Genomic DNA, 24,791 nt, shown 5'->3' with positions numbered 1-24,791 from the left:
GCGCAAGCTTGCATGTGGTGTGCATACAGCTGGCGAGCAGTGCAAGTGTACTTAACTATGTCACACTGATGTAAAAATATATACCTGTATCGAAAATATTTCTAAACAGCTGAAATATCTGTTTTTTTATTAAGCAGGCGGTCTAAATAAAAACTGCCGAAAAAATTGAGTTCTGGTTTCACTGACGCTCCGCAGTCTAATGGCCATGGAGATCATCACAAATCCAAATCGCGGTACAGCCGAGAGCCCATTTCCTTCTTCCATGCCTTCTTCCATGCGACAGCCAGCCCTGCGACGCGCGCTCATCTAAAAACGTGCCACTCAGCGGCAGTCGTGTCAAAGTCCGCGTTTTTTGTTGTTCTAGCATAGTTTTTTTTGCAGTCGCCGTGCCTGTGCTTTTTTTCTTGTAGCTTCTCTGCAATTCAACTGAAATGGCGCAGGCTTGCTCCGAGGATGACCTCAGTGGTAAGTGATTTCTACTCATTGTTGTGCTGTAACACGTGTTGGTTGGCACAAATTTAGCCATGCCCTTCGTGATGGTTTTAAGTGCTACATTCGTTGCATCATGAAGAGAGTGAAGCGTTCACTAAGTGAAGTGTCCATTCGGCAACGACGCCGAAGAATAGCAGAGGCTGTTCACGGCGAACTAGAAAATTGTTTGGCCGTTGTTGATAATGGTCGTGACAGCAGATTGTGCGCATCAGGAGCAGAGCAGGATCAATACGCCTTTTTGTCGCATAATGTCGTTTTATCCTCTTTATCAGTGCCAGGCGAGGACGCAGATGAAAGCCGCAGTTCCAACTTGTCAGATTTTGGCACCTCTAGCGGCATCTCTGACATAGGAAGTGCAACGTCAGACTTGTCGCGGATTTCTGACGATGACGAGTTGGTGGAGTGTGAAGATAGGATGACACCTGAGTCTGGTGCCGCTACTCAGTGTCTAGAGTACGACTTGCGTGTATGGGCTATTAATAGTAAATTGCCTGCTTCACACCTGAATTCCCTGCTTAAAGTGCTCAAGCCATACCATCCAGAGTTACCCTCGGATGCTAGAACATTGCTAAAGACGCAGAGGCATACTGATCTGGCAGTGATGACCGGTGGTCGTTACCACTATTTTGGAATTTCTCGTTCTTTGGAAGAACATGTTGCACATGTTCCTGCAGATTGTCGGACATTGTCACTCATTGTGAACGTAGACGGCCTTCCGCTCTCCCGCAGCTCGAGAAAGCAATTCTGGCCGATTCTCGTGCTTGTAAAGGAAAGTTCACACTCCTCTCCATTTGTTGCTGCTCTCTATGAGGGTGACAGCAAGCCTGGAGATGTGACCTTGTACTTAAGTGATTTTGTCTCCGAAATAAGGAAGCTGCTTGAGGAGGGCCTTATGTACAATGGCAAGGTCTATGCTGTGAAAATCCATGCATTTGTGTGTGATGCCCCAGCAAGGGCTTACATCAAATGCATTAAGGGCCATACAGCCTATTTTGGATGTGAAAGGTGCACTCAAAAGGGTGCATACTCTGCACTTGACAGGAAAATCATTTTTGATTCCCATGACAGTCCCTTGCGCACTGATGAAGATTTCAGGAGCTTTGCCCAAGAACATCACCACCATAGCGAGTCTCCGCTGCAGTGTTTTGGTGTTGGGATGGTCACACAGTTCCCACTAGACTATATGCACCTGGTTTGTTTGGGAGTAATGAAGAAACTACTCATTTGTTATTGGGCTTCTAAAAAGCCATCAGCTTCAAAAATGTCATCACAGTCAAAGCTTCATGTATCCACGATGCTTGCTAGTTTTAACTTGTATGTTCCAAGTGACATGAAGCGCAGGCCACGATCACTGCAATTTTTGGAGCAGTGGAAAGCGGTTGAGTTTAGGAACTTTCTACTGTACTATGGACCACTTGTCCTCCAAGGAAATTTGGAAAGAAAGTTTTACGACCATTTTATGAAGCTTAGTGCTGCTATTGCTATCCTTGCATGCCCAGATTACGCAGTGCACAACGTGGACTTGGCGGAGCACCTTCTTCAAGAGTTTGTAGCTGAGGCTGGCTCCCTATATGGAAAGGGGATCTATGTCTATAACGTGCACTCATTGTTGCATCTAGCTGACGATGCCAGAAGATTTGGCCCTCTTGATGACTTTTCAGCCTTCGTTTTTGAAAACTTCCTTTATAAACTTAAGACCCTAGTAAGGACGAAGGCTCGAGCTCTTCAGCAGGTTATCAAGCGCCTCAGTGAGAAACGCTTTCTTAGTAATGTTTCCACAGGTTCTCTCAATTCATACCCAAGACTGTCAGGAGAGCACTCTAATGGACCTGTGCCACCAGGGTTTCAAGGCAGACAGTACTCTTTGCTAGAGTTTGAAGGAACTGTGCTAAAGCTTGGCAGGCTGGATAATTGTGTCCAGCTTAAAGAAGGTCACATTGTATTAGTAACTAATATGTTGCAATCGGTGTCGGGGGCCAGCATCTGTGGGCACTATTTCACAACTTTGGCTGACTTGTATTCGCAACCATTGCCGTCTTCAGAGCTCCTGGTTTTTGCTGCTAAAGACCTTTCACAAGATCTTTCTGTGTGGCCTGTTGATGAAATTAGAAATAAATGCATGTGCTTGCCAAGCGGAGGAGATAATTATGCAGTATTTCCTCTATTGCACACATGCCATGGTTTGGTCCACTGAAATGAATGGACTAAATGAGACAAGTATAGCCTGTGCTGGTATACTTGCTAATTTAAACTGTTCATTTCATTGGACCTGCTCTTCTCAAGGTCATGAGATTGAATCCTTGCCACAGTGGCTACATTTTGATGGAGTGAAAATGTGTGTGATGTCAGTGCATGTTATAAAGAACACTGAGTGGTCAAAAATTAATTGGCAGCCTTCCGCTTTTGTGTTCTAAAAAATCCATGTGCAGCTTCGAAATGTTAAACCTCTCATTCCACCATATCATTACCTGCAGTACAAGTGTAGCAGTTGCATTGCTGAATAATAGGAAAGGCAATATTTTCGGGGATCACTGGTTGATTTCGTAAAATATAAAACTTGCCTATCAGGGTAGATAAGGCACATGAATTGATTCACAATGACGTGAGTTTAAAGGCGGGCGAGAGGCATATAGTGGAGGGCTGCTGATAAATTTTAACCACCAGTGGTTCTTTAATCTGCACTGACATCACTCGCCACATACATGTTTTTCACATTTCACCTTCATCAAACTGCACCCACCGTGGCTAGGATTCCATCGCATTAATTCAGTTTTCTTTGTTTTATAATTTCAGGGGGGAAGACATACAGCATCGTTCTTTTTGAAGATGAAGATGAAGTTTCCGTCGTGCCCACTTCGTGGATTTCAGAAAACACAGTTAGGTGGCCACCATTTAAGAGCACCGCAAAGATAACTACTGCCATCAAAGAGCAACAACCACCATCAAGCGACTGGACTAGCTACAGATGTCGAGTGTTGTGGACATGTGGTAAGCTTCTTGCCCAAGTTTCTAAAAACATGTTCAAGTTGGTAGCTTAAGTTCGTGTACTATCAGTAAGATCGGTAAATTTTTGGCAGTATTGTTAGCTAAACTTTGAGCTTGAAAGTTATCTTCGTTGAACCTTATAATTAAGGTATCTACAATTTGTTTACTCTTAGTACCAGAACTGGTTGCTTTTGTATTGAAACTAGTGAAGGTGGCAAATTTTGAGTAGATGAATATACTAAACATATTAATTTGGACATGTCATTTTTATATTATGCTGTTATTTCTTTCACCACTCAGTGTTCAACAGTTCTATAAATTTTTTTGTTTGTCTTTTTAAAACTAGTGCTTTGCATTTCATTTCTTTTTGGGCAATAAATATTACATTCATTCTTTTTAGGCAGCTATGAAAGTGCTAGACAAAAAGAGCAGCAAGCAGAATTCACATCAGATTTGGCCTCAGATGTTGAAACAATTCAGCAAAGGCGGAAGAGGCGGCCACCAGCGCGCCTGGAGTCTTCAGATGAAGAGAGCATCGACTTTCCTGTTCCTCTACGAGGACAGTGCTTTAATTCTTCGCAACAAACTGCGAAGTTTGTTTCACGACCACCACCGCCAAAAATTGTGAAATTTTCACGGTTCAAGCCCCAGTCACTTGCTTCACAGGATCCCCAGATACAAAAGGCCCCACCTAGCCGGGAAGTGGCTTTAGATGATGGCGATTCTTTTGCTGAAAAAAGGAAGCTTGACCAAAATGGTAGGGGCTGCTGTCAGCCTTTGGAATCATTTATTATGCTTGCGACATGAGTTGCAGGTCGCAAGAATTTGTCCAACTTTATGTACAGTCTGGTCAGGTGCTTTTTAATTCTGTAAAGGTTATAGAAGGGCTATAGTTGATTATTTCATAAGTGGAGCGTATAGATAGACGACAGCAAACCTTTATTTCTGGCCGCCATACAGGGAAGGTGCAGGTTGCATGATCATGCGAATGTTTCTACATTAGGCACTTTATAGACAGTGTTGCTCTAACATTGCCTTACTGAATGTGTTTAATTTTGGTGATGCATCTGTTGGTGTCATATGCAGGTGCCTGCCGCATTTGTGAGCTTTACCGTAGTAGGATACAATTTTAAAAAGAAGTTGGTAACACTGGGCCATGGTTCACATTCTCTATATTACTCTGCTGGCCAATCAGTACAGTAAATGAGAGCAGCTTTTAGTGTTTTAATTTATCAAGCAAGCATGAGCATCAAAATTCTTGGTCTTATCATTTCGTCTGGTGATTAGCTTCTTGTTTAGGTCACAAAAGCTTTAACAGTTGACTACATTTTTTTGCAGTGGAATTCGGTGTGGGGGTCCCAAATGTGGGCGGAGCTTCACTGCACTTAGGTTGCATCCAACCATGGTGTTACAATTTAGCATGGAAAAGTTGGTCTGTTCAGTTGTAGCAGCCACATGATCACATATTGGTCATTGCCATAAGTTAATCTTATTTAATTTTATTCATTTACTTAAATATTCTACAGCTCCATGTGGAGCTATAGCAAAAGTGGGAGTGGAATGTAAATAGTAAGTCTTCAAAGTGCAATAGGTCTTTAATTTATTTCAGTGCGTTTACAAGCAAATATGTTCACTGTTATTGTAGATCCCCTAAATTTAGTCAATACTTTTTGGGAAAACGCACTTATGTTAACAGTAGAATATTTGCATATGTTTAATTCACCATTTTTAAGTCTGACTGTTGAATAATTTGTTTTATATCTGCATTTCTTATACCTTTCATTGCAGCACGAGTACTCTGGCTGTGTTAAGGATCCTGTGAAGTTACGTGTGCATGTTTCTGCATGGTGTTCTTGTATTGGAAATGCAAAGTGTTATTCATGCAACTTAAGTTAGGCCCTTTGCAGATTATTGGTTAAAGAAAGAAATGGCAGGAATCCTTTATTTAACTGTTACTACTATTTCTTAGGTGGATTGCTTTGCTTGTAGAAAGAATGAAGACATACTTAGGTTACTGCTTACATAAGATTAAAACCATTACAGTGAAATGTTTTAGCTTGGTCAAGTTACTTTTCTCTTCTTTGTTTTAGCCATGCTTGGAAAGTTGCTCAAGGAGGTGAAGGGAATAAGAGCTCAGGTAGATGGCCTGGAAAAATCCATCCAAAGGATAGAGCAAGCCATCACAGAAAATAAACAACCGTGTGCACAACCTGTCAGCAGTGCCATTCTTGAACTGCTTCCCCTGGCAACTCATCAGAGGCTGGAAGAATTGGAGTGGCAGCTTCATGATGAAAAAAACAGGACAGACCTCGTAAGTTAAATTTTTGCTCTGCAAGTACACATGCATGAAATTTTATGTGGATGTCTTTTTTTTTTCTAGATGGCCCATTTATCGCGAATCGGTGGCACATCAGTGCAAGATTCTGTACGCAAAATTATGCGGAGATGCATGTGTGACACGTTGGCCCAGGACTTTTCTCTGACTGGGAGAAAAGGAAAAAGGCCATTTATTGGGCTATACCTGCTCCAAGTCCTCACAGGTGCTATATTTATATATCTCTCATGTGTAGCATGCATACGCACATTCGCATTTCAGCATGCCATGATTTTTAGCTGTCAGTTAACAATGCATAGGCTTGAAGCACTGAATGCATTTCCTGTGTAAGGAACATAAGCAGTATATTTTTTTATACTGATAGCATGGGCTTTTCCTGGCATGCCATCACCCTGCTGGTTTTCTGCTTTGCCTATTATAGCGAAGGGTGATGAGGCCGTTGTTCAGCACAAGCCATGAGGCTTTCTCTTATCTTACTTTAACCCTCTTCTCCAAGCCAACCAATGTAGCCTTGTCTTTGATGATTCATTCTCTTTTTTTTTTTCATTTGTTTTTCAGAAACGCTGAAAAGCAATTTCGCACAGGCCACGGAGTCACAAATACATCTTTCGATTGCCGAATGGCTCCGTTATGCACCATCAAGACAGAAGAAACGGTAAGAGACAGTTCAGTACTTTAATGATTGGCAGTTATAGATCAGCAATTTAGAGGCGCCAACACTAAATATTTCCTAATAAATATGTGCATTTTATTGCATGCATTACTGGAGTTTAAATAACCTCTGGTTTTAAGTTGGGGGCAGACAAAATAGGAAGTGTTTTGTTAATTTGGAAGATATCTTAGTGCAAGTATATATGTTATTTTACTTTTCCTCATCCTTGATCCATATTTTTGAGCAGTGTCAGCAACCTGCACTTAATGTTGCACTTTTTGTTGTTAGAGGTTTTGCTATTGGAAGTGTGTCCACCAAGATGCTTATGATAGAAAATTTTTGGTTCTTTACATATTTATTTATTTTTTTGCAGGGATGCAGCTTCGCCTTTGATGTCATGAATCAGACCATCATCATGAGCAGCTGGAGGCCACCAGGGGACAAGGGGACAAGAAGTTTCTAGATGTGCTGAATTTTTGAGGCAAATGTTGACAGTACTTTAAATTTGTAGTTTTCCAGTGCAACGGCACATGGCCAAACAAGGGATGAAGGAGACTTGGAAGAAAACAGTGCAGCAACAGGGACAAGACAGAAGACTGTACAGGTGCTGACTAGCAACTGAAGGTTTATTGAAAAGGAAAACATAAAATATACTCCCTTTACAACCTAGAGCACGCATGGTCTACACCAACAACTCTGATAAGCTGTCAGCTTCAGTTTTGGTGGTCAGCTACAACAGTTCGCAGTGATGAACGAGGACGGATGGGGTCCGCAACACATGCGTAATCACCCCATCCGTCCTCGTTCATGACTGTTACCTGTTGTAGCTGACCACCATGACTGAAGTTGACAGCTTATCAGAGTTGTTGGTGTAGACCATGCGTGCTCTAGGTTGTAAAGGGAGTATATTTTATGTTTTCCTTTTCAATAAACCTTCAGTTGCTAGTCAGCACCTGTACAGTCTTCTGTCTTGTCCCTGTTGCTGCACTGTTTTCTTCAAGTATGTACAAATTCGCTTATCTCGCCGTTTTACTTAAGTTGGGAAGAAGGATAAAACATGGCGCTCACTGACAACTGGTTATTTAATGATGCAGACACTACTTAAATGCCCGCAGTCCAGCGCAGGCGCACACCGTACAAGGAAAAAGGAACATATCACAACTTTATCACAAAAAAAACGTTAAAGAAACACTATTTCTATGTTATATAATGCAACTGAAGTATTGCTCACATATTGTGAACCAGCATTTTTAATATAATGCGCCTCTGTCACTTCACATGTGGTTTGTGGTCTGCTTCTGCTAATGATTTTCACACTTGAAAATCTGTGTGCAGTCACTGCAGTGCTCGACAAATTTGGAACCTGCCTTCATTCTTTAGATTTCTTGTGTGCAGATTGCATTTGCGGGCCTCTAGCATTTTGCCTCCATCGAAACGTGACCGCCTCAGCCAGGTTAGAGCCCGCATCTTACGGGCCAGCAGCCGAGCACCATAACCACTGAACCACCGTGGCGGCTCATGTGTTGTGTATGCCGTAGTGCTGGAAAACTATAAACTTAAATTTAGGATGTTAACTAGCCCAACAATTAACTGTATTGTTCATAATACCCCTGCTTGTTTCTGAATGGCCAACTAGGTTGCACTCCTACTTTGTATATTTTTTGCAAGTTTCTGCACGTAATGAATTCCTTATATTGTGAAATACAAAGTCTAGGTACTGCATATTTTCAAGGTATGCTATTCTTGTTGTGTAAATAGTTTACTGAAGTGTTTGATATTTGTAACATGCAAGTTCAGAGGTGTGTGTGTTTTCATGCTATGATAATGCGCCTAGTAACTGTTCAAAACATTAGCTATGGTTTTTGTTCCTGAGTAGCCAAAATAGGCTGCATGTGTGCTGTTTTGTAGATTGTTGCAAGTTTCTTTGTAAAGTAATTAAATAATATAATCATATTTATAAAGTAATTAAATAATATAAATCATATTAGTGAAATGTAAGCTCACATGGCACATTTTTCAAGCTGTGCTAATGTGTTCATGTAATATTAAGTGTATTATATGTCTGCTTCCTTTTTCTAAGTTATATTTGTGAAACTAGCTGTATGCCAAGCTAAAGTGCAGTTATACAGCAGTCTGAAGCTTGATGCTAGTGTAGTTGATTCAGTTCTTGACAAATAAAATAGCGTTATCAGAAACAAATGATGGCTACTTGTGATGTGCACCCATATATATAAATCATTCTAATTGTCAGAATAACCACGTGCAGTGGTATCTTCAGGTTACGGCAGCTTGTAGCATCTAGATGATCAAGAGCACTAGTAGAGAGCTGATGAATATTACATAAAGAACTTGTTTAGAGTAAGCGGTCTGAAAAGTATGGAAAAACAATGTGTTGTGCTGTGCAGCCTTGTAAGTATTTGTATTCTATAGCACAGCACCGCATCACTGTGTAGCAAGGAGTAATGGTCAGTTGCTCATTCTTGCGACCTTAAACTGCCGTAACCGTTGTGGTATGAGGATACCATTGCAGACTGTTTAGCCTTTCACGAGATTATTTTATTGACCAGCAACCATTGATAGCTGAAATATTTCAGTGATTTAGAATGCGGTCTCAAAGTTTCTGAAATGTTATGACAGCATTGCGGCAATATTGCAGTGACATTGTCGTGGGAACGTTGCATGTGTGCAAATAAAAAGTTGTAGCAATGTTGCATTTATATTGTCTCCAGAAGTTGCTTTAACATTGACTGAAAGTTGATGTAACATTGGAGCAATATTGTCTCAACGTTGTCTTATGTATGTTGCGTTAACGTTGCAAAAAGAGGACGCTAGCCACGTTAAGGCAATGTTAGAAGCTAACGTTGTGGCCACACTGAGGCAACAAAGCGTGCTACTAGGGTAGACGAAGTCTGTTAATGCCTCTGTCTTCGTTGTCGTCTGCGTAGATTACACGCGTCAATACGATGTCACCTAATGCGCCGTGATGTTGAATAGCGGCTAGTGGCGCCAGATACCAGCAGCTGGATGTACGCGTGCCACTTTTGTCAGACGTGCAACGAGTTAGAAAGAGATGCACGTCGGGGGAATGCGGTGCATTGCATCTCCGTCTGCTAAGCGTGGGACTTGATAAAGGGGCAACTACAATTTGGGGCGCAGTTGTTATCGGGGAAGCCTCATCACCTCGAGCGTACCGGAATCTTGGAAGAACTCTAATACAATCCTAATCCATAAGAAAGGGGACGCCAAAGACTTGAAAAATTATAGACCGATCAGTTTACTGTCCAATTGCCTACGAAGTATTTACTAAGGTAATCGCAAATAGAATCAGGAACACCTTAGACTTCCGTCAACCAAAGGACCAGGCAGGATTCCGTAAAGGCTACTCAACAATTGACCATATTCACACTATCAATTAGGTGATAGAGAAATGTGCGGAATGTAACCAACCTTTATATATAGCTTTCATTGATTACGAAAAAGCGTTTGATTCGGTCGAAACCACAGCAGTCATGGAGGCATTACGGAATCAGGGTGTAGACGAGCCGTATGTAAAAATACTGAAAGATACTACCGTAGTCCTCCATAAAGAAAGCAACAAAATCCCAATAAAGAAAGGCGTCAGGCAGGGAGATACGATCTCTCCAATGCTATTCACAGCATGGAGGGAAGATAACCGATGGTCATTAAGGGTTACGGACTGGATTCCAAGGGAAGGGAAGCGTAGCAGGGGCGGCAGATGAGATTAAGAAGTTTGCAGGGACAACATGGCCACAGTTAGTATATGACCGGGGTAGTTGAAGAAGTATGGGAGAGGCCTTTGCCCTGCAGTGGTCGTAACCAGGCTGCTGATGATGATGATGTTATCGGGATATACCTTGAGACGTGCGTTTAGGCGTCTCCAAGCTTTACAGCTCCGAACGACCTTACAAAAAACTTCTGTTTCGCCCAAGGAGTTAAGCTGAAAAATATAATTCCTGGGGTCACAGCCACCGCAGATTCTTACAAGAAGAGGGGAAGCCAGCGCTTGTTTTGACTTCACCCTTCAAAGCGTGCCGAACAAAATGGAAGACCGGTCGCGCATATGTGTTCAACTGTTTCCTCTCCGTTAATAACCGGAAAATAAAGGCTGGTTGTTTCGGGCTCAAAATTGCCAAGACGTCGAACTCGTTCATTCCGAAACCAGTGACACAGACACATCAATCGAGATAGGTTGTATTAAAGCCGTTCGAAGTAAGAAAAAAAAAATAACAAGAAAACCTCTGGGGTTTTACGTGCCGAAACCACGAAATGATTATGAGGCACGCCGTAGTGGTGGCTTCCGGATTAATTTTGTCCGCATCATACCGTCGTGCGTATATGCGAAAGCATCTTATAAAACGTTAGCCTATCTGTATTTAACGGGAAAAATATTAAAAAGAATGCGGTGCATATTACAACTATAATATATACAGTGTTCGGTCGTCAGAACTCCAAGACCTAACACAGGAGGTCTTAAAATCGTATCTTTCATCGTTATGTATCACCACGCTATCTTTTTTTGTTGTTGTTGAGCAGTTGGGCTAACCACTCTGCATACTATATTTGCGACGCCAAATATCAAACAGTAATTAAACCACACGTTCTTAATCGACATAGGCCCCTATTTGTCGCCCTTGAGACACTGACACAGTTAATGAGCTTTTCGTTCAAAGCAGTCGTCTGCGCTCTTGTCCGTAAACACGTTGCCGCTTCCTGGCTATTACAGGCTGTGGCAGACATCTGCGTCAGGGAAGGCCGCCCACTTAGCCAACTTATAGCTGCGTGCCTCCTACACCGTACAACCAGCAAAATGCTAGAATGCAGTCTGTTACATGCATAAATACGCAAAACGCGCGGCTGAATATTGCTGTTTTTCTTATCTTCATGGGGTGCCAGGTCAGTTTATCTGCGCTCTTATCGTAGCTATAAGAGCGCAGGCTGATATAATCAATCGAGTGACCGCCTTCAGGACGTTCTCCTGGTGTCTGGTTCTTACTGGATATGAATATTTAGTCCGAATATTTAGTGACTTAAAGCAATATTAATTTTGCTTTAGATTATCAGCTATATTAAAATTGGCTTAAATGCGTGCGCAGCATGTCACCGCTCAAGCTTTGAGGTGGCTACTCATATTTTTTTTTTTTAAGTGCAGAAGAATGTACAGTGCATATAGTTTGGTAGCATTTATGCCGTATTCATTTCTGTTCACATCGTGTGAAGTCGGAAGACCTCGTCGTCTTGTGGAGCAGGTACGGCGAAGGACAACACGAACGGAGAAACCAGAGCGGCCGCCGCCATTTATTACAGAAAGAAGGCGAATATACCGTGGATATCACGCGCTCTCGTCCCCTTTACTTAATTTACTTAGCTACAGACAACCTACAAAGCACTGTAACGTCTAGCCGCACGTATGTTAGTGGATATTGCGCATGCGCGCTCCGCGGCTGAGTACGGGGAAGTACTGCTTTTCGTGGTCCGTAGTTCCGATCGGCTCACATCAACTCTAACTTCCCCGCACCCGACGCTGCATTGCATGGATCAGTGGATGAGCATAAATGTATTTCTTCTGTAAGCACTACTTTTCTAACGCAAGTTTAGAAATGAACTCAAACGTGGGCTAAAATTGAGCGGACCCATTATGCTGTCATTGCCAGTTTTGGCGACGTCCGCTGTACTAGGGTTCCGATACCGTGATGACAACAAATCAGTCGTGATCACGAACGCTTAAATCTTAAGAACACTGGGCACTCTGCAAAATGGTCATGTCGAACAACATACCAGAACGTGCCTGAAGATTGTTGCGCAGAACGCTCCACTCGAGAGCTGGCGTGCTTTGGCACGCACTGTCGGTTTCAAACTTCCCTGAAGTTCCGCCTCCGTTGAAAAACAAGTACTACTACCTGGCACAATGTATCCCACAATTTATACTAGACAAGTGCCTCCTGCAAATCCTTGAAGGCAGACTACGGATAAATGAGAACAGGCGCTTTCACCACACAAGCCACGAGCTTTAGCCTTGCAACGCTAGTTTGCTGCTCGTTAAATCGTTAGAGGCCGTATCTCAAGACTGGCGTTCCCCCTGCTGTCGAGGAAACTTGTGAAACGCGGGCCTGTACCTGGGAGAAACCCAGGTACAGTTCTGCGAAGCTAGCGACTTCTCGGCGGTGTCGGGCGACTGTTCAGCAGAACTAGGGAAGCAGCGCTCAGTTTGTCTCAAGTGAAAAGAGAGGAAATGGCAAGAAAGCAGCCCAATGTGCACTTAACAGTGTTCCTTTCCCGCCCAATCAGTACATACTACATACAACTTTACCATATATTTCCTAGCTTATGACGCTGCTGTGCAACCTATGCATTGAACTTACCTATTCTTGGTCTCACTGAGGCTTACTGAGGTTGTATTATACGGGCTCGAAATTAAGCAGGGGTACTACAGTGCACTAATATTTTGCAATTTCTTGAGATATGAAATGTGCACAAGGCCACAGTGTATTCCAAAATACAATTTATTACTCATTCATAGCTAAGATGGAGAACAGCCCTGCATATAACACAACTGTAAACACATGGAAAGTAACATGTTCAATTCAAACCAGTTTAATTCTTGAGTAAATGAGTGGGAGGGTTGTGGCCGGTGAAATTATACAGAGGCTTATTCCCTTCAGTAATGGCAACAGCAAAATAAACATGCACAATCGCCAATAGGAAAGCTTAACGAGCAGACTCTACACGATGGACAAATAAAATATCTGAGTTAGAAAGCAGAAAAATTCCTGTGTTTCATGTACTCAGCTTAATAGGGTAAAAACAAAAAGAGAGCGGGGGGGGGGGGGAACTATCGTAACATTTGATATGTTTGCATGACTAGACTGGGTTGCACCACAGAAAAGTCCACTGGACTAAAATTAGTAACTCAAAACGATGGGAACTTGCAATAGTGAACTAAATACAATAAACATAGCTTGTGCACATCACAGAAGGCCTAACAGGAGAGTGCCAAATCTGATAACTCAGATGTTTAAAATTCAAGCCAATAACATGACAAAGCCATCATCAGTACAAAAATATCCCGAGCATGTGATCATCCACAGATTTGAAGGCAGGATGCCACTTCTTGGCAAATATAGTCACTTTGTACACTGGGGACATATTCTAAGCATTTGAACAGCGATTAATTTGCCACAGACACCAGTGACATGCATAAACTAAATTAATCAGACAAAAAGAAAAGCAAAGAGGTATGCGGGTAGTTTGTCAACTCTGACCACAATGAACGTGCAGACATTGATGAAGTTTGAATGATTGTAGTGTGGAATGTCTGCAAACTGCCCATTCATTCTTGCAGGTGACAAGGGTGTCACCGAGATGACAACCGCTTTGGACGGAATTGCACATTGTTGGCAATTAAACAAGAAAAGAAAGAAAGCATGCAGTTCAACACATGGAAATAAATACCACAAGTGCAGAGATTAAAATTAGTGGTCCCGTCATTCCGATTACCATTGCATGAAATGTGTACAACAGTGTCCCATGCAGAAACACACAGGATTCAGTCGTATTCCACATCATACCCTTTACATCTACAATCAAAAATGGCAAAAGAGCTAAGAACAACTAATAAAAAAAGCCGCTCTCTAGTTTTCTATGCCATTTCAAAGAAAATTCTCAGCTGCAACCCCCCATTGTGAATTTGCATCTGCAGAAACTGTGCCCCAACAAAGGAGACCAGCTGGAGTTTACCTAAATTATGATGTTATGTGAAAAAGTGCAAACTGACGATGTGCACTTTGCGGCGGTGGCAAGCTAAAACCCAATATAAAAGAAACATAATACTGCAAAACAAAACAATCTTAACATTACCCACCATAAGCCATAGTCATTAAGCAGCCATGCCAACATCCCTGCAGCAAACATTTTAACAGACATGAAACGAGAGCATATATGCAACAAATATAAGTTAGTACTTTGTATAGAAGACTCAGACCGTAAACTGTACCTTTTTGTTTACTTGTGCCTATGCCTGCAGAATTACAGGTACTGCTAAAAGCGAAAAATGTCTATGCCATACTTGCAATCCGACAAGCAGTTGAAGCTAACTGATGAAATCTATAGTTAATAATGAGAGCATATAGCTGTCAAAATTGTTTCACAGAACGTACATCAAGAAGCAACTAAGTTGTCCACAAAAGTAAATATACAAGGACATTGGGGCCAACTTCAGGTACACAATCAATCCCAACACCGATCCTTCACCTCTCCAGAATAGTAAAACATTTCATACACGGTAGACTGCTCCAAAAATTGCCCCCGGTACATAACTAGGCGAGTTTTATACCTTGTGACAATTGCAGATATGAAACCACACCAGGCAAAGGCATAAGGAACATAGGCAGTGGTAAAACTGAATTTCTTTGCCTTCTAGGCATTCAGTCTGGCATTGAAAGTAAAAGTCTCAACCAATCCCTTTTACATTACGCACCTATGCTGTGAAACGCTTACATGTTTTTTTGAGGGACCCATGGTCTGTCTGCTTTTGCTGGCGGGTGCATGCTGTGAATGGACGTTGCTGCTCCAATTTGTGCATGGAACTGCTGTCTACACATCCAATATAGAGGGGGCTGTAAGGGTGTGCAATGTTTCACTGCTTAACAATATGTGTCCCAAATTAATCTACAATAAAATGGAGAATAAATGCAACTGCATCAGCAGTGCATGGAGGTTGGCCAGTGCACCTATTGTAGTGCATAGGGAAACACATAAAGCAAGGACTAAATTTACAACCGTCAATGCCACGTGAATCAAAGAGTTGAACAATTGCAGTGTTCAAGAGAATGTAAAACAGGTGCAGTAAACTGTAAAAGCTAGAAAGAAGCACAACGACACTCTCAGTAATCACTTTCTTGGATACCACTTTCAGTTTATGCACATTCATTAAAAGAATGCATGCAACCAACACTTGCTGCCATCTGCACTTCCCCCATCAGTATTATAGCCACATTGCATTACCCAACACACTGAACGGACAGGCAGCAAAACAGACATGCTCTCATTAAATGTCCATATACAAGTCATGCTGGGCACTACAGAACATGAAGGTGAAAGTATGCCTAAAGGTGATTGGCTGAGAATATACTAGTAGTGCCAGGGGTGTGCCTTCTTTCTTTAACTGAAGACATGCTGCCTGTGCTGCGATGAGGAACACTCCTTGAGAGCACAGGATCATAATTGCGTTCAATGTGCAAGCGAGTTTCATGGCCAAGAGCATACTGAACAACTCTTGGTGCCAACCAGTGCAAATGGTAGGCAAATGCAAGTTGCAGAGCATGGAAGACTTAAGCAGAGGACCACAGTTAGCGACACAAGGCCCACACTGGTCTGGTTGATCACCATACCCAACATGTTCAATGTTCTGGAGAAATATGCTCAAAGGCTGGAACACAAAAGAGGCAGCTTCATCGATAATTTGAGTTAAAAAAAAAAAAAAAACAGGTCCATTGAACCAGGGGAGAGTTCAGTGTGAATGTACCATTTTATCCTAACACTAAAACAACATTTTGCAATAGGTGCTCATGCTTAGCACACTGAATTTTATGTCACATAATCGCCAACAGTGCTGCACATCTACTGGTGCATCATGCAGGCTGAATACAAAGTGTAGATGCTGCCCTGCTTTTGCTGCAAGTCTGAAAACAACTTTCCTCACATTTGAGGTTGCCTATCAAAGCAAACAAATCTGTCAATGCTTGTGCAAGTCCACAATTGAACTTATTGTAACTTTACAATCAGAAATCGAAAATAAATGAAAACCTAAGTCTTCGGTAGTGCTTGAACTTGGCAAAATCTCTTGGCAAAGCACTAACAGATTGAAAGTTCAGCACCAGCTGTGCATTTGCAGCAGTTCCACATGCCTGCAGTAATGAACCTGGCAATGTATGCACATGAAGTGCTCATTGACCAAAATGCAGCAGCAACAGCAGCACAGACAAAGTGTCAAGGTTATAGGTGATGCAACTCAGGGAATGTGTTGAAGTGAGGTAGCTCACCACGAAGTACCGATGCCTATTAACGGTTCTGCAGGTCATGCAGTGACTGAAGGATTATGTAGGGCCACAGTGCCACTCGAGCAATGCGATAGTCACCAGTGGTCTAGCTGCGCCACCAGCTGTGTGCTCTGCTGAACCAGGTCCATGAAAATGCACTCCAAGAGCAAGATATAGGATAGCGGCTTGGGCAGTAATGTTTTCATCGAAATCCAACAATGTTGAGACTGGGCTGCAAGTTAACAAAGGGGTATGAACCAATCAAGACCCCAAGGACTCCCATCTTGCGCTGCACAGCTGGTGGAAGCACATGGCAGTGCAGGTGGTGAACGAACAGGAAACTGTGGTATCACTGGCACTTGTATCAACGGCAGAGTCCCAAGGAGTGGCAAACACTGGACCAGGTCGGAGGAACAATGTACGCGGTAAAGCTGCTGCGGTCACATGCACACAACGATGCTGCCATGCCACCGGAGGTGGCAGTGGAGAAAAGGTGTGCTATGCCCTTATGATGATGTGGTTCACGGTCACCAGTGTCACACATGCCACTGCCCACACCAGCACAAAGATGAGCCAAGCACCATGGCGGAATGGTGAGGCATGCTGGTTTTTGACACCGAGTCCGAGCGCCTCGAGCACTTGCTTCCTGGCTCGATGCACCAGCGCCACTGGTATGATGTACTGGATGAAGGCACCAGCGTAGGAACCCGTGAAGCCAACCAAAAACTCTACGCTCTCAGTGGCTAAAGCAATGGCAACCGGTGGAAGCAAGGCCAGCAGTGGGAAGATGAAGCGCTCTACAAGCATCTAAAGAAAAAGAATGCGAAAAATCCCAAGACTCATTTGCATTTGCTTTTTCAAAACTTAACCAGGATAACATTGCAACTTTTCAAGTCCAATCTCTTATTGTCATTAGCTACAATGCTGATATGCCTTTATTATTTGCCGTATGACACAGTGAATAAACAATGGTAAGAAAAAAAAATACACTACGTGACCCTGGTATTACCAGCAATACCTATACTGTGAGGTTTCTGGCACTAATTTTAGATTCATTATTTGCTTCCTTGCATTGGTGCATTAGAAGCAAGGCAAGCGAGAAGAGTTACACATGACATGGACCATCTGCCCAAAATTGCAACCCTTGTGTAAGCAAAAAGCTGTGTGAACTTTAGTATAGTGGTTTACTGCACTGCACTCCCAATGCAGTTGTCACGGCAACACAGTGTATGGCCTGTATTCAGCATAAAGACAGCATAGTTCACTCTAGATGAAGGGTCATGCCACTGAACTAAATTACGTCTAGATGTAGTGCTGTGGTACATCTACTGATATACTGTTTCCAGTTGCTGACAGACTGAGCAGGGACCACCTAAATTATCAGGATCTAAAGTAAAACAGAGGTCGACCATGCTCCACTAGACCAATGATCGCAAGTTTCTTTGCAAATGCCATGTTTGACATTTTCCTTGTTTTGTTACACTTGTCAGCGTCGAGGGTGGAGTTGGCACCATATAAAGCTGCTTTGTTTGAAAGGGAAGCAATTCATAACAGCACTTGAAACCATGCCACAATTGAACACTAAGGAACAAAAACTGGACGTCTGGGACACACATGACAACCAACCAAATGCAGCCTTGACACCTTGGCAGCTTGGCTTACCACTTGTTTTGGTGTGGCAGCTACTACTGGATGCATAGTTTCCTATTAAAATTACTAGCGGGAACTGTGGCGCTGCGGTCATGCAGTTGGCAAGAGAATGATCGATAAAATGTGCATGTGTCTAATCTCCATGTTCAGGGCTTCAAACGTCCTTGTGGTTGTTTTATTTACTGCGCTTTATCTGCGTTTTATAGGCCAGAATTACAGAGCAATGCCGTATTTTTAAAGACAGAGGACAACAAGACTGAGTGCATGCAAAATTATAGCAAACTGTTTCATTTAAAACGCAACAGGTTGTGTCCAAGTTCATGCACCAGTGGTGGCGCCCTCTGGATAAGAAACAGATCTTGAAGGCTACAATTTTTTTTTGTTGCATGAGGTGGAAGCGATTGTGAGAGCCAGGCACATGTCACAGTTGTCAGGTTTTGGGTACCACACATATTTTGCTGAATAAGATCAATTCACAAAGTCCCGAAGTCGTCTGAAGCCAGAAGGACAAAGGCCAATCTATGTACTAACCATCATTCCCATGCCAAGTTGAGCCACCATGCTTGCAGCTGCCATAGACACTAGCACCGGAGTTCCTACAATATTAATTTTTGTAGGAAATTGACCGAGTCGAATATGTCATGGCTATTGTTGTGACCGGGGGCCCGAGGATTTGGGGCTTTATCGCACAGTGAAGGAGTAGTGATTGTAGGCATTGGCCTGACGTGCAAGATGTTTCAAAAACACATTTATATTTACATTACTTACAAGAAAATAGGAATGAACATGACAAAAAGTTTGTAACTCAAGCTGCGGATCTTGTATCCCTTCAGTCTTTCCAGTCACGTCATCTCCCTCCAATCCAATGCTAGGAGGCAGGTGATATCATTACGACCAATTGGGTGCTAGGAAGACAGATGTCATTTTTGCCCAGTCGAGAGGTTCGAAGCACTCTCCCTCCGAGGAGAGAAGGTTAGCGCAACGGCACTGAGCACGAACATGGAGAGGGACACACCCAGCGGACACACAATCCACATTATCTGAGCAGTAACAGGAGAAGGAAAAGCACAACCAGTTGACCTAAAGAAATGCCCCTTCCCAATATGCCTAAACACACCTTGACTTTGTCCAATAGGCTGGCATAAAGCAGCACACTTTGCGTCGGCAATTAGCTAGCTCTGGCGAGAGTGTTAGCTAAGGTACCTTGCAGAGGTAGAGCACTACCCTTCTTTTTTAGGCACCCTTTCCCAAGAACTTCTAATTGTGTTCTCATGACGAAAGTCATCAATCAACAGCTGCTGCTTGACCACTACGCTGGCTTTGTCTGACAAAGGGGCTGCATATTTGAGCCTCATAACGAGGGTTAGCGGCTGGTGCTGCGGGGCCAACGCACAATCACAACACTATCCATAGCAGTAGTGTCCTTCACTACTTCCGTTTTTGAGGAGATGCTGGCAACATGTCAAAACAAAAACATCGGCCTTTATCTCATCTCAGAGGCTGAATCAAAATGTGGTCAGCTAAGTGAAGTTCTAATTGTTGAACACTATCCTAGAAGGTGTCCAAAATTTCAGTTCACCTTACACATTACATTATGGGGTGTTGTTGCAAACCTGTTCAAATTATTAGCAGGCAACTGTAGAGCACTCCCTTTCAAGCCTGTAATCGTGCGACGCTGTGATCATAAGAATGGGTAAGATGAAATTACAAGGCTGATCTTACGCTTCTCATAGAGCTAGCGACATAGACAGAAAAGGTGGCGAACTTTGGGACCTGTTCATTTTTGGCACTCATATTGGGTGCTCATTTTTAACACGCAAGTTATGAATGCTTCACACAGCAAATTAGGCAGGGTTAGCTGTTTGCAGATAGGATTTTACTTTAAAATGTATACCAATGACGGTCACTACTATCAAGGCATGGATCGTAACATTGTTATTATTGCAAACGTTGTTGAGCTAGCGCCTGTCGCACAATATGAAAAATAAAAAGCAGGAAGCATGCAACTGTCAGTCCTCAACATGCAATGCCTCACGTATGTAAGTGTTAAAAGGCAAAGTATGACAAAATGTTTTGAAAATTTAGGCTAGCAAGCACTGCCTGCATTCAATGCTAGTTTTCTGGCCCTTGCATTTCCCAAGATTCTGATTTTTTTTTAACGTATACATCAATAGAGTACTACCATATTAAAGGGATGCTAAAGGAAAATATGAAGTCAAGCTAGAGTGAAAGATAAGGCTTAATTAATAACGAATGCACAATGTGTACCAAGAACAGGGTTTCTGTAAGCGAGGAAATGACAACAATGTAAAATTGGAGTGGCACCAGCAAGTTTGGACTGTGGTACTTCTCATGTGACAGCGCTGGATGACTCCTGGAGAGTGGCATACAAAGAGGTCAGGTGGGGATTATGTCTACTAGTCCATTTTGGTGCAGGCAATTCAAATTTGGGACCTTTGGTGGCAATTTCCTATTCAACAAAGTCGTCTATTGGCATACAGAGTACTATAACAGACTTCTAGACTAATAATCTGTCAATCTAACTCAACTTCATACTTTCCTTTAGCGACCCCTCAGTGAAAAACTTAAAATCTGCGCATGTTTGAAGAAGGAGCTCCCCACCTGCTTGCATGACTGTGGTGGTGGTGTTCCGACATGGATGGAACTGCCCGATGACGATATGCTGCGGGATTTCAACCCCAATTGGCTAGATGCAGATTCCTCGCGGAGGAACAGGGAGCGAAGGTTGTTGCGGAGCGTGATGGCAATGATGGGGAAATTTGTGCTTAGCGTGAACACTGGGAAGAGCGACAGGAAGTACTGGAGCACTGGAATGCGCGGAATGATCGAGCTGCCCGTGTCGCTGTTCGGCTGCATGAGGGGGGAAAGAAACATGGTACTAAAGTCAAGTGAAGACTCAACCAATCGCAACCAAAATTCACAACACTTTTCCAAAGCGTGGCCCATGATTGGCTATTGCCACGACTGCCTGCTTAGCTGAGTGATGCCTGGCCAAAGGCCAGCTAATGACGAAATACTCTTACATAAGAGCAGAAGTTTAGACAGTCCGTGCTCAGGTGGACAAGAATCATGACAAGATGAAGTCAAATGCACTTGCCAAATTTAACAAAGCATAAGTACATCTTTGAAAATTCTTACACACTTGAACGCAGCACTGAACTATGAAGGAAACTTACGGGTACCTCAGGAAGAGCTCTACAGTGAAAAGAAAAATTCGTCTTGGTCGGTGTGGAGATCAATGCAAGAACATCAGGCCATTGGACAGTTGCTTGACTGACTGAGCTGGGCAGGACGCTAGTAGCTGGCAATAAAAGCGCAAACTAATTGCATAAGAAAATAGTGCAAAGAAAAGATAAGAAGCAAGTACACAGCACTTCCCATCCGTCCTTTCCACTGCTTTGCTTCACATTCCATCCAACCAGCCAACTTCAGTGAACTTATGCAATTTATTCGATAGGTCAAAGCACAGGAACACATCGGCCAGAGTAAATCAGCCAGGTGAAGGTAGACTTGCGAAAGCTGGTATTCTCTTGAATTTTAGTAAAAAAGCTAAAAGCACAAATTTGTTGGTTTCTGGGGAACCCATACACATTCTCTTTCACAGTGCTCAGGCTGTACACCTACACCCAACTGCACAGAAAGCTGATAGTGCTTCATCAAGCTGGCAATGCTTCATCCCCCCCCACCCCCCCTACTGTGCACACAGCACAATAAGTTACAGAGGAAGAAACTAGCAACTTATTTTATCGAAATCACATGGAAAATGCATCTGCCTGGTTAGGTCACTCTTACAAAAACTTAAAAAAATATAAAAAGCTGGTTAGAGATGTTTTTCTTTTATTCTTGATTTTGTGTGTCCAGCTTGTACTGTAAAACCTTTAGAAGTTATCTCCTGGTAAATATGAAATGTGCAATGTCAATAAAGTTGTTAGTGCTTCTCTTGTTTCCTCAGTGTTTTGGAGTTTCATGCCATGTGCACAGCGTCAACGAATAGATAGCGTAGAGTAGAGCACTGCACGGGCCTGGGCTCGGGCCGATTAAGCAATTGCTAACTCAGGTTTAGGGTGGGGCCGGGCCACAAAAATCGGTCCCTGCAGTGCTCTAGCGCAGAGTGCTCTCCCACCTGGAAGTCGAGGGTGTACATGTCGTGCAGCTCGGGAAACGTGAAGATGCCGGTGAAGCTGAGCAGGGTGTAGAAGCCCAGGATGAGCATGTAGTCGGCAGCCAGCAGGGGGAACAGGTTGCGCTTCTCTCGCCACGGGGTAACCAGCGAAGGCAGCGAGTGGTGGCACATGAACGAATAGACGCACACCCCAAACAGGTTGGGCAGGCCTGTGGGCACGGCCAGGGCAGGGTGGCCCTGACCTTTACCCTGGCCAAGGGCCAGAGCACACAGCACGATCATCGAGGTGAACGCTGTCACAAGGGAGGAGCAAATGCAGTGCACCATTTCTTGGAACAAAGTAATGTTTATTACATGCAATATCAAAATACAAAAACAAGCCTGCTGAAGCCAAACGAGGGCTTGAGAGGCAGTAATCAGCAGCTGAAGACACGAAAGCACAAACAAGAAAAAATACACAAGAATTAGTTCTACATACAGTGAACATAAAAAGCTTTCCAGCATTTCTATGAAAACATCTGTATAGGTGAATTATTAAAAATGACTGAAACATAATACAAGAAAACCTCGTAAAAAAGTTGAAGGGAAGCCAGAATTACTTTGTTATATCCATTCTTTCATTATATCCTGTTTCATTACGACGAGGTTTGACTATTTGCAAATACACTTTTCGTACCTGAGGTCCACATAAAAGAAAACAAAAGAACGCTGATGAGGACAGAGCTCTCTTTCAGGCCTTTAAACAAGGCAAGACTTGTCTAGTAGATGTACTTTAGCACAACTGTTTTCTTACACAACAAAAACTAAAGGCAGGAGCCACAAGACGAGAATGCATAATCAGGTGAAACTGAATGAATAAACAGAAGTTGTTACACCAGTGTTTACTTAGGATTTGATTTTGTGGTCTTACATGTAAAAGCCACGATCTGATTACGGGGCATGCTGTAGCAGGGGACTCCGGATTAATTTTGACCACCAGGGAATCTTCAATGTGCCCTCAATGCATGCGACATGGGCACTTTTGCATTTTGCCTCCATAGAAACGCGGCCGCTGTGACCTTGTGCTACTCGCCAATACTACCCGCCACCGCGACAGGTAGTAAAAGAAACAGCTTCAGCTAAAGGGAGACCAGTATGTTCTCCTATAAGTCAGACAGGTGGAATGCTATTAGGAAACTAGAATTTTCAAAAATACTTGTCTTCACTCTAGCTCTTGCCATTTTAAAATATTGTGCAATAATGTTGATGCGCAGAGTTGGGTTATGTTCATTACAAAAAATGTTCATTCCTCATTTCTCAGTAAGGCATTGCTGGATATGTGCCTTTGTACTTTTTCCATAATGGTTACAAGACTAGGCATAAAAGTAATGAATGTTTGCAAAGTGTAGAAGCTTCAAGGCAGGATAATCACACTGCCAGTTACACAGTACAACATAGCCCAGGAGAATTCTGCCCCGTGCACTCTGCAGACACCATGTCGTTACATGCCCATCGTGTCAAATAATTGTAAATTTGTGCAAAAACTACGGCCATATTGAGGCACTAATAATGCATACTTACAAGAATACACCTGTTGATGAAAAGAGAAGGTAAAGAATCTGGCATTACGCTATCAGTCATAAGGCACTGCGGGTCTGGCACAGAGAAAACTTGGCATCATCTTAAAGGGCCACTCATCGGGCCTCACCAGGAATTTAGGCTGCACACTAGATTGTAAAGGGCCATCAAGGGAGCACTTTACCACAATAACTTTTAATAAGGTTTTAATGATAGCTGAGGTGGAAGCAAATAAAATGTGAAGTGATAATGCAAGGAGCCCCTTCCCACATCGGAGGTTCTCTCACCGCCAAAGTAAAATAGAATCCACTTTTTCAGGGGACGGCAGAAAAATAATGCATTATATGGGAAAATGTAAGACTTGATAATGCTTGCCGCAGCACTACAGATGAGGTGAAAACCTACATGCGTACAAAACTTTATCTGAAGTTAAAGAGAGAGTCATCAAATTATTGGAAACCCAGCAGATAAAGTTCGCTATAGCAGCTTGACAGACTGAATTCTCAAAACTCGCAATTTCTGTCTGGTGCTTGTGACAAATGTTTAATAAAAACAGCCTCTTTTCAAGCATTTGCCCCATTTTTCAGTTTCTTTACAGTTGTGTAGATCGAAGTACTGTAAAAATTTGCATGATATGGACCCACACATAATACGAGGCGAGATTTGGGGAAAGCAAAAAGTGAGAAAAAGTTTCTTCAGCATAAGTATGAGTGAGGCAAACTCTGTGAAAACATCTACATCGGGCTTTGTGCGTCAATCATTGTCATCTTCAGTTGCACAGTCTTGGAACAGTTCCTTGTCTGAAAACTTCTTCCAGAGACAGTGCTCTGCTGTGCTTGACTGTCAAGTGCATTCAAAATGCCACACTCGTTAAGGGGGGGACACATGGGTCTCAAAGACCAAAATAGTTTGAGAAAATTG

The 24,791-nt window shown here is 42.8% G+C and overlaps 2 protein-coding genes across 5 annotated transcripts in view; one reads left to right on the top strand and one right to left on the bottom strand.

Annotated features, from left to right (window-relative positions):
* The first annotated feature begins 431 nt into the window (after nt 1–431).
* On the top strand, nt 432–7,074 carry LOC142590812 (uncharacterized). The gene is made up of 8 exons (XM_075703215.1): nt 432–465; nt 765–958; nt 3,258–3,480; nt 3,878–4,234; nt 5,568–5,788; nt 5,858–6,017; nt 6,371–6,467; nt 6,838–7,074. The coding sequence occupies exons 1-8, from the start codon at nt 432–434 to the stop codon at nt 6,863–6,865; spliced, it is 1,314 nt and encodes a 437-aa protein (XP_075559330.1). The 3' UTR covers nt 6,866–7,074.
* A 5,893-nt stretch (nt 7,075–12,967) lies between these two features.
* Nucleotides 12,968–24,791, bottom strand: part of LOC142589545 (transmembrane protein 104) — a 37,965-nt gene continuing 26,141 nt past the window's right edge. For 3 of the 4 annotated variants that reach the window (XM_075700987.1, XM_075700988.1, XM_075700989.1), the window contains 3 exons: nt 22,314–22,606; nt 20,792–21,040; nt 12,968–17,326 (listed from right to left, as the gene is read on the bottom strand). In XM_075700987.1, coding sequence (XP_075557102.1) covers nt 17,018–17,326; nt 20,792–21,040; nt 22,314–22,606 — 851 coding nt within the window. In that variant the 3' untranslated portion in view covers nt 12,968–17,017. The remainder of the gene's footprint in view (nt 17,327–20,791; nt 21,041–22,313; nt 22,607–24,791) is intronic. The other variant, XM_075700990.1, reaches the window with a different exon arrangement.

The sequence above is a fragment of the Dermacentor variabilis genome, chromosome 8 (genome assembly GCF_050947875.1).
Source record: "Dermacentor variabilis isolate Ectoservices chromosome 8, ASM5094787v1, whole genome shotgun sequence".
Taxonomy (NCBI): Eukaryota; Metazoa; Arthropoda; class Arachnida; order Ixodida; family Ixodidae; genus Dermacentor; species Dermacentor variabilis.
This window is presented reverse-complemented; position numbering and strand designations above follow the sequence as displayed.

Coding starts and splice junctions, on each gene's coding strand:
- LOC142590812 (XM_075703215.1), top strand. CDS start 432: ATGGCGCAGGCTTGCTCCGAGGATGACCTCAGTG. Junction 5,789..5,857: donor AAAAAAACAGGACAGACCTC/GTAAGTTAAATT, acceptor TTTTTTTTCTAG/ATGGCCCATTTATCGCGAAT. Junction 6,018..6,370: donor CCTGCTCCAAGTCCTCACAG/GTGCTATATTTA, acceptor TTTGTTTTTCAG/AAACGCTGAAAAGCAATTTC.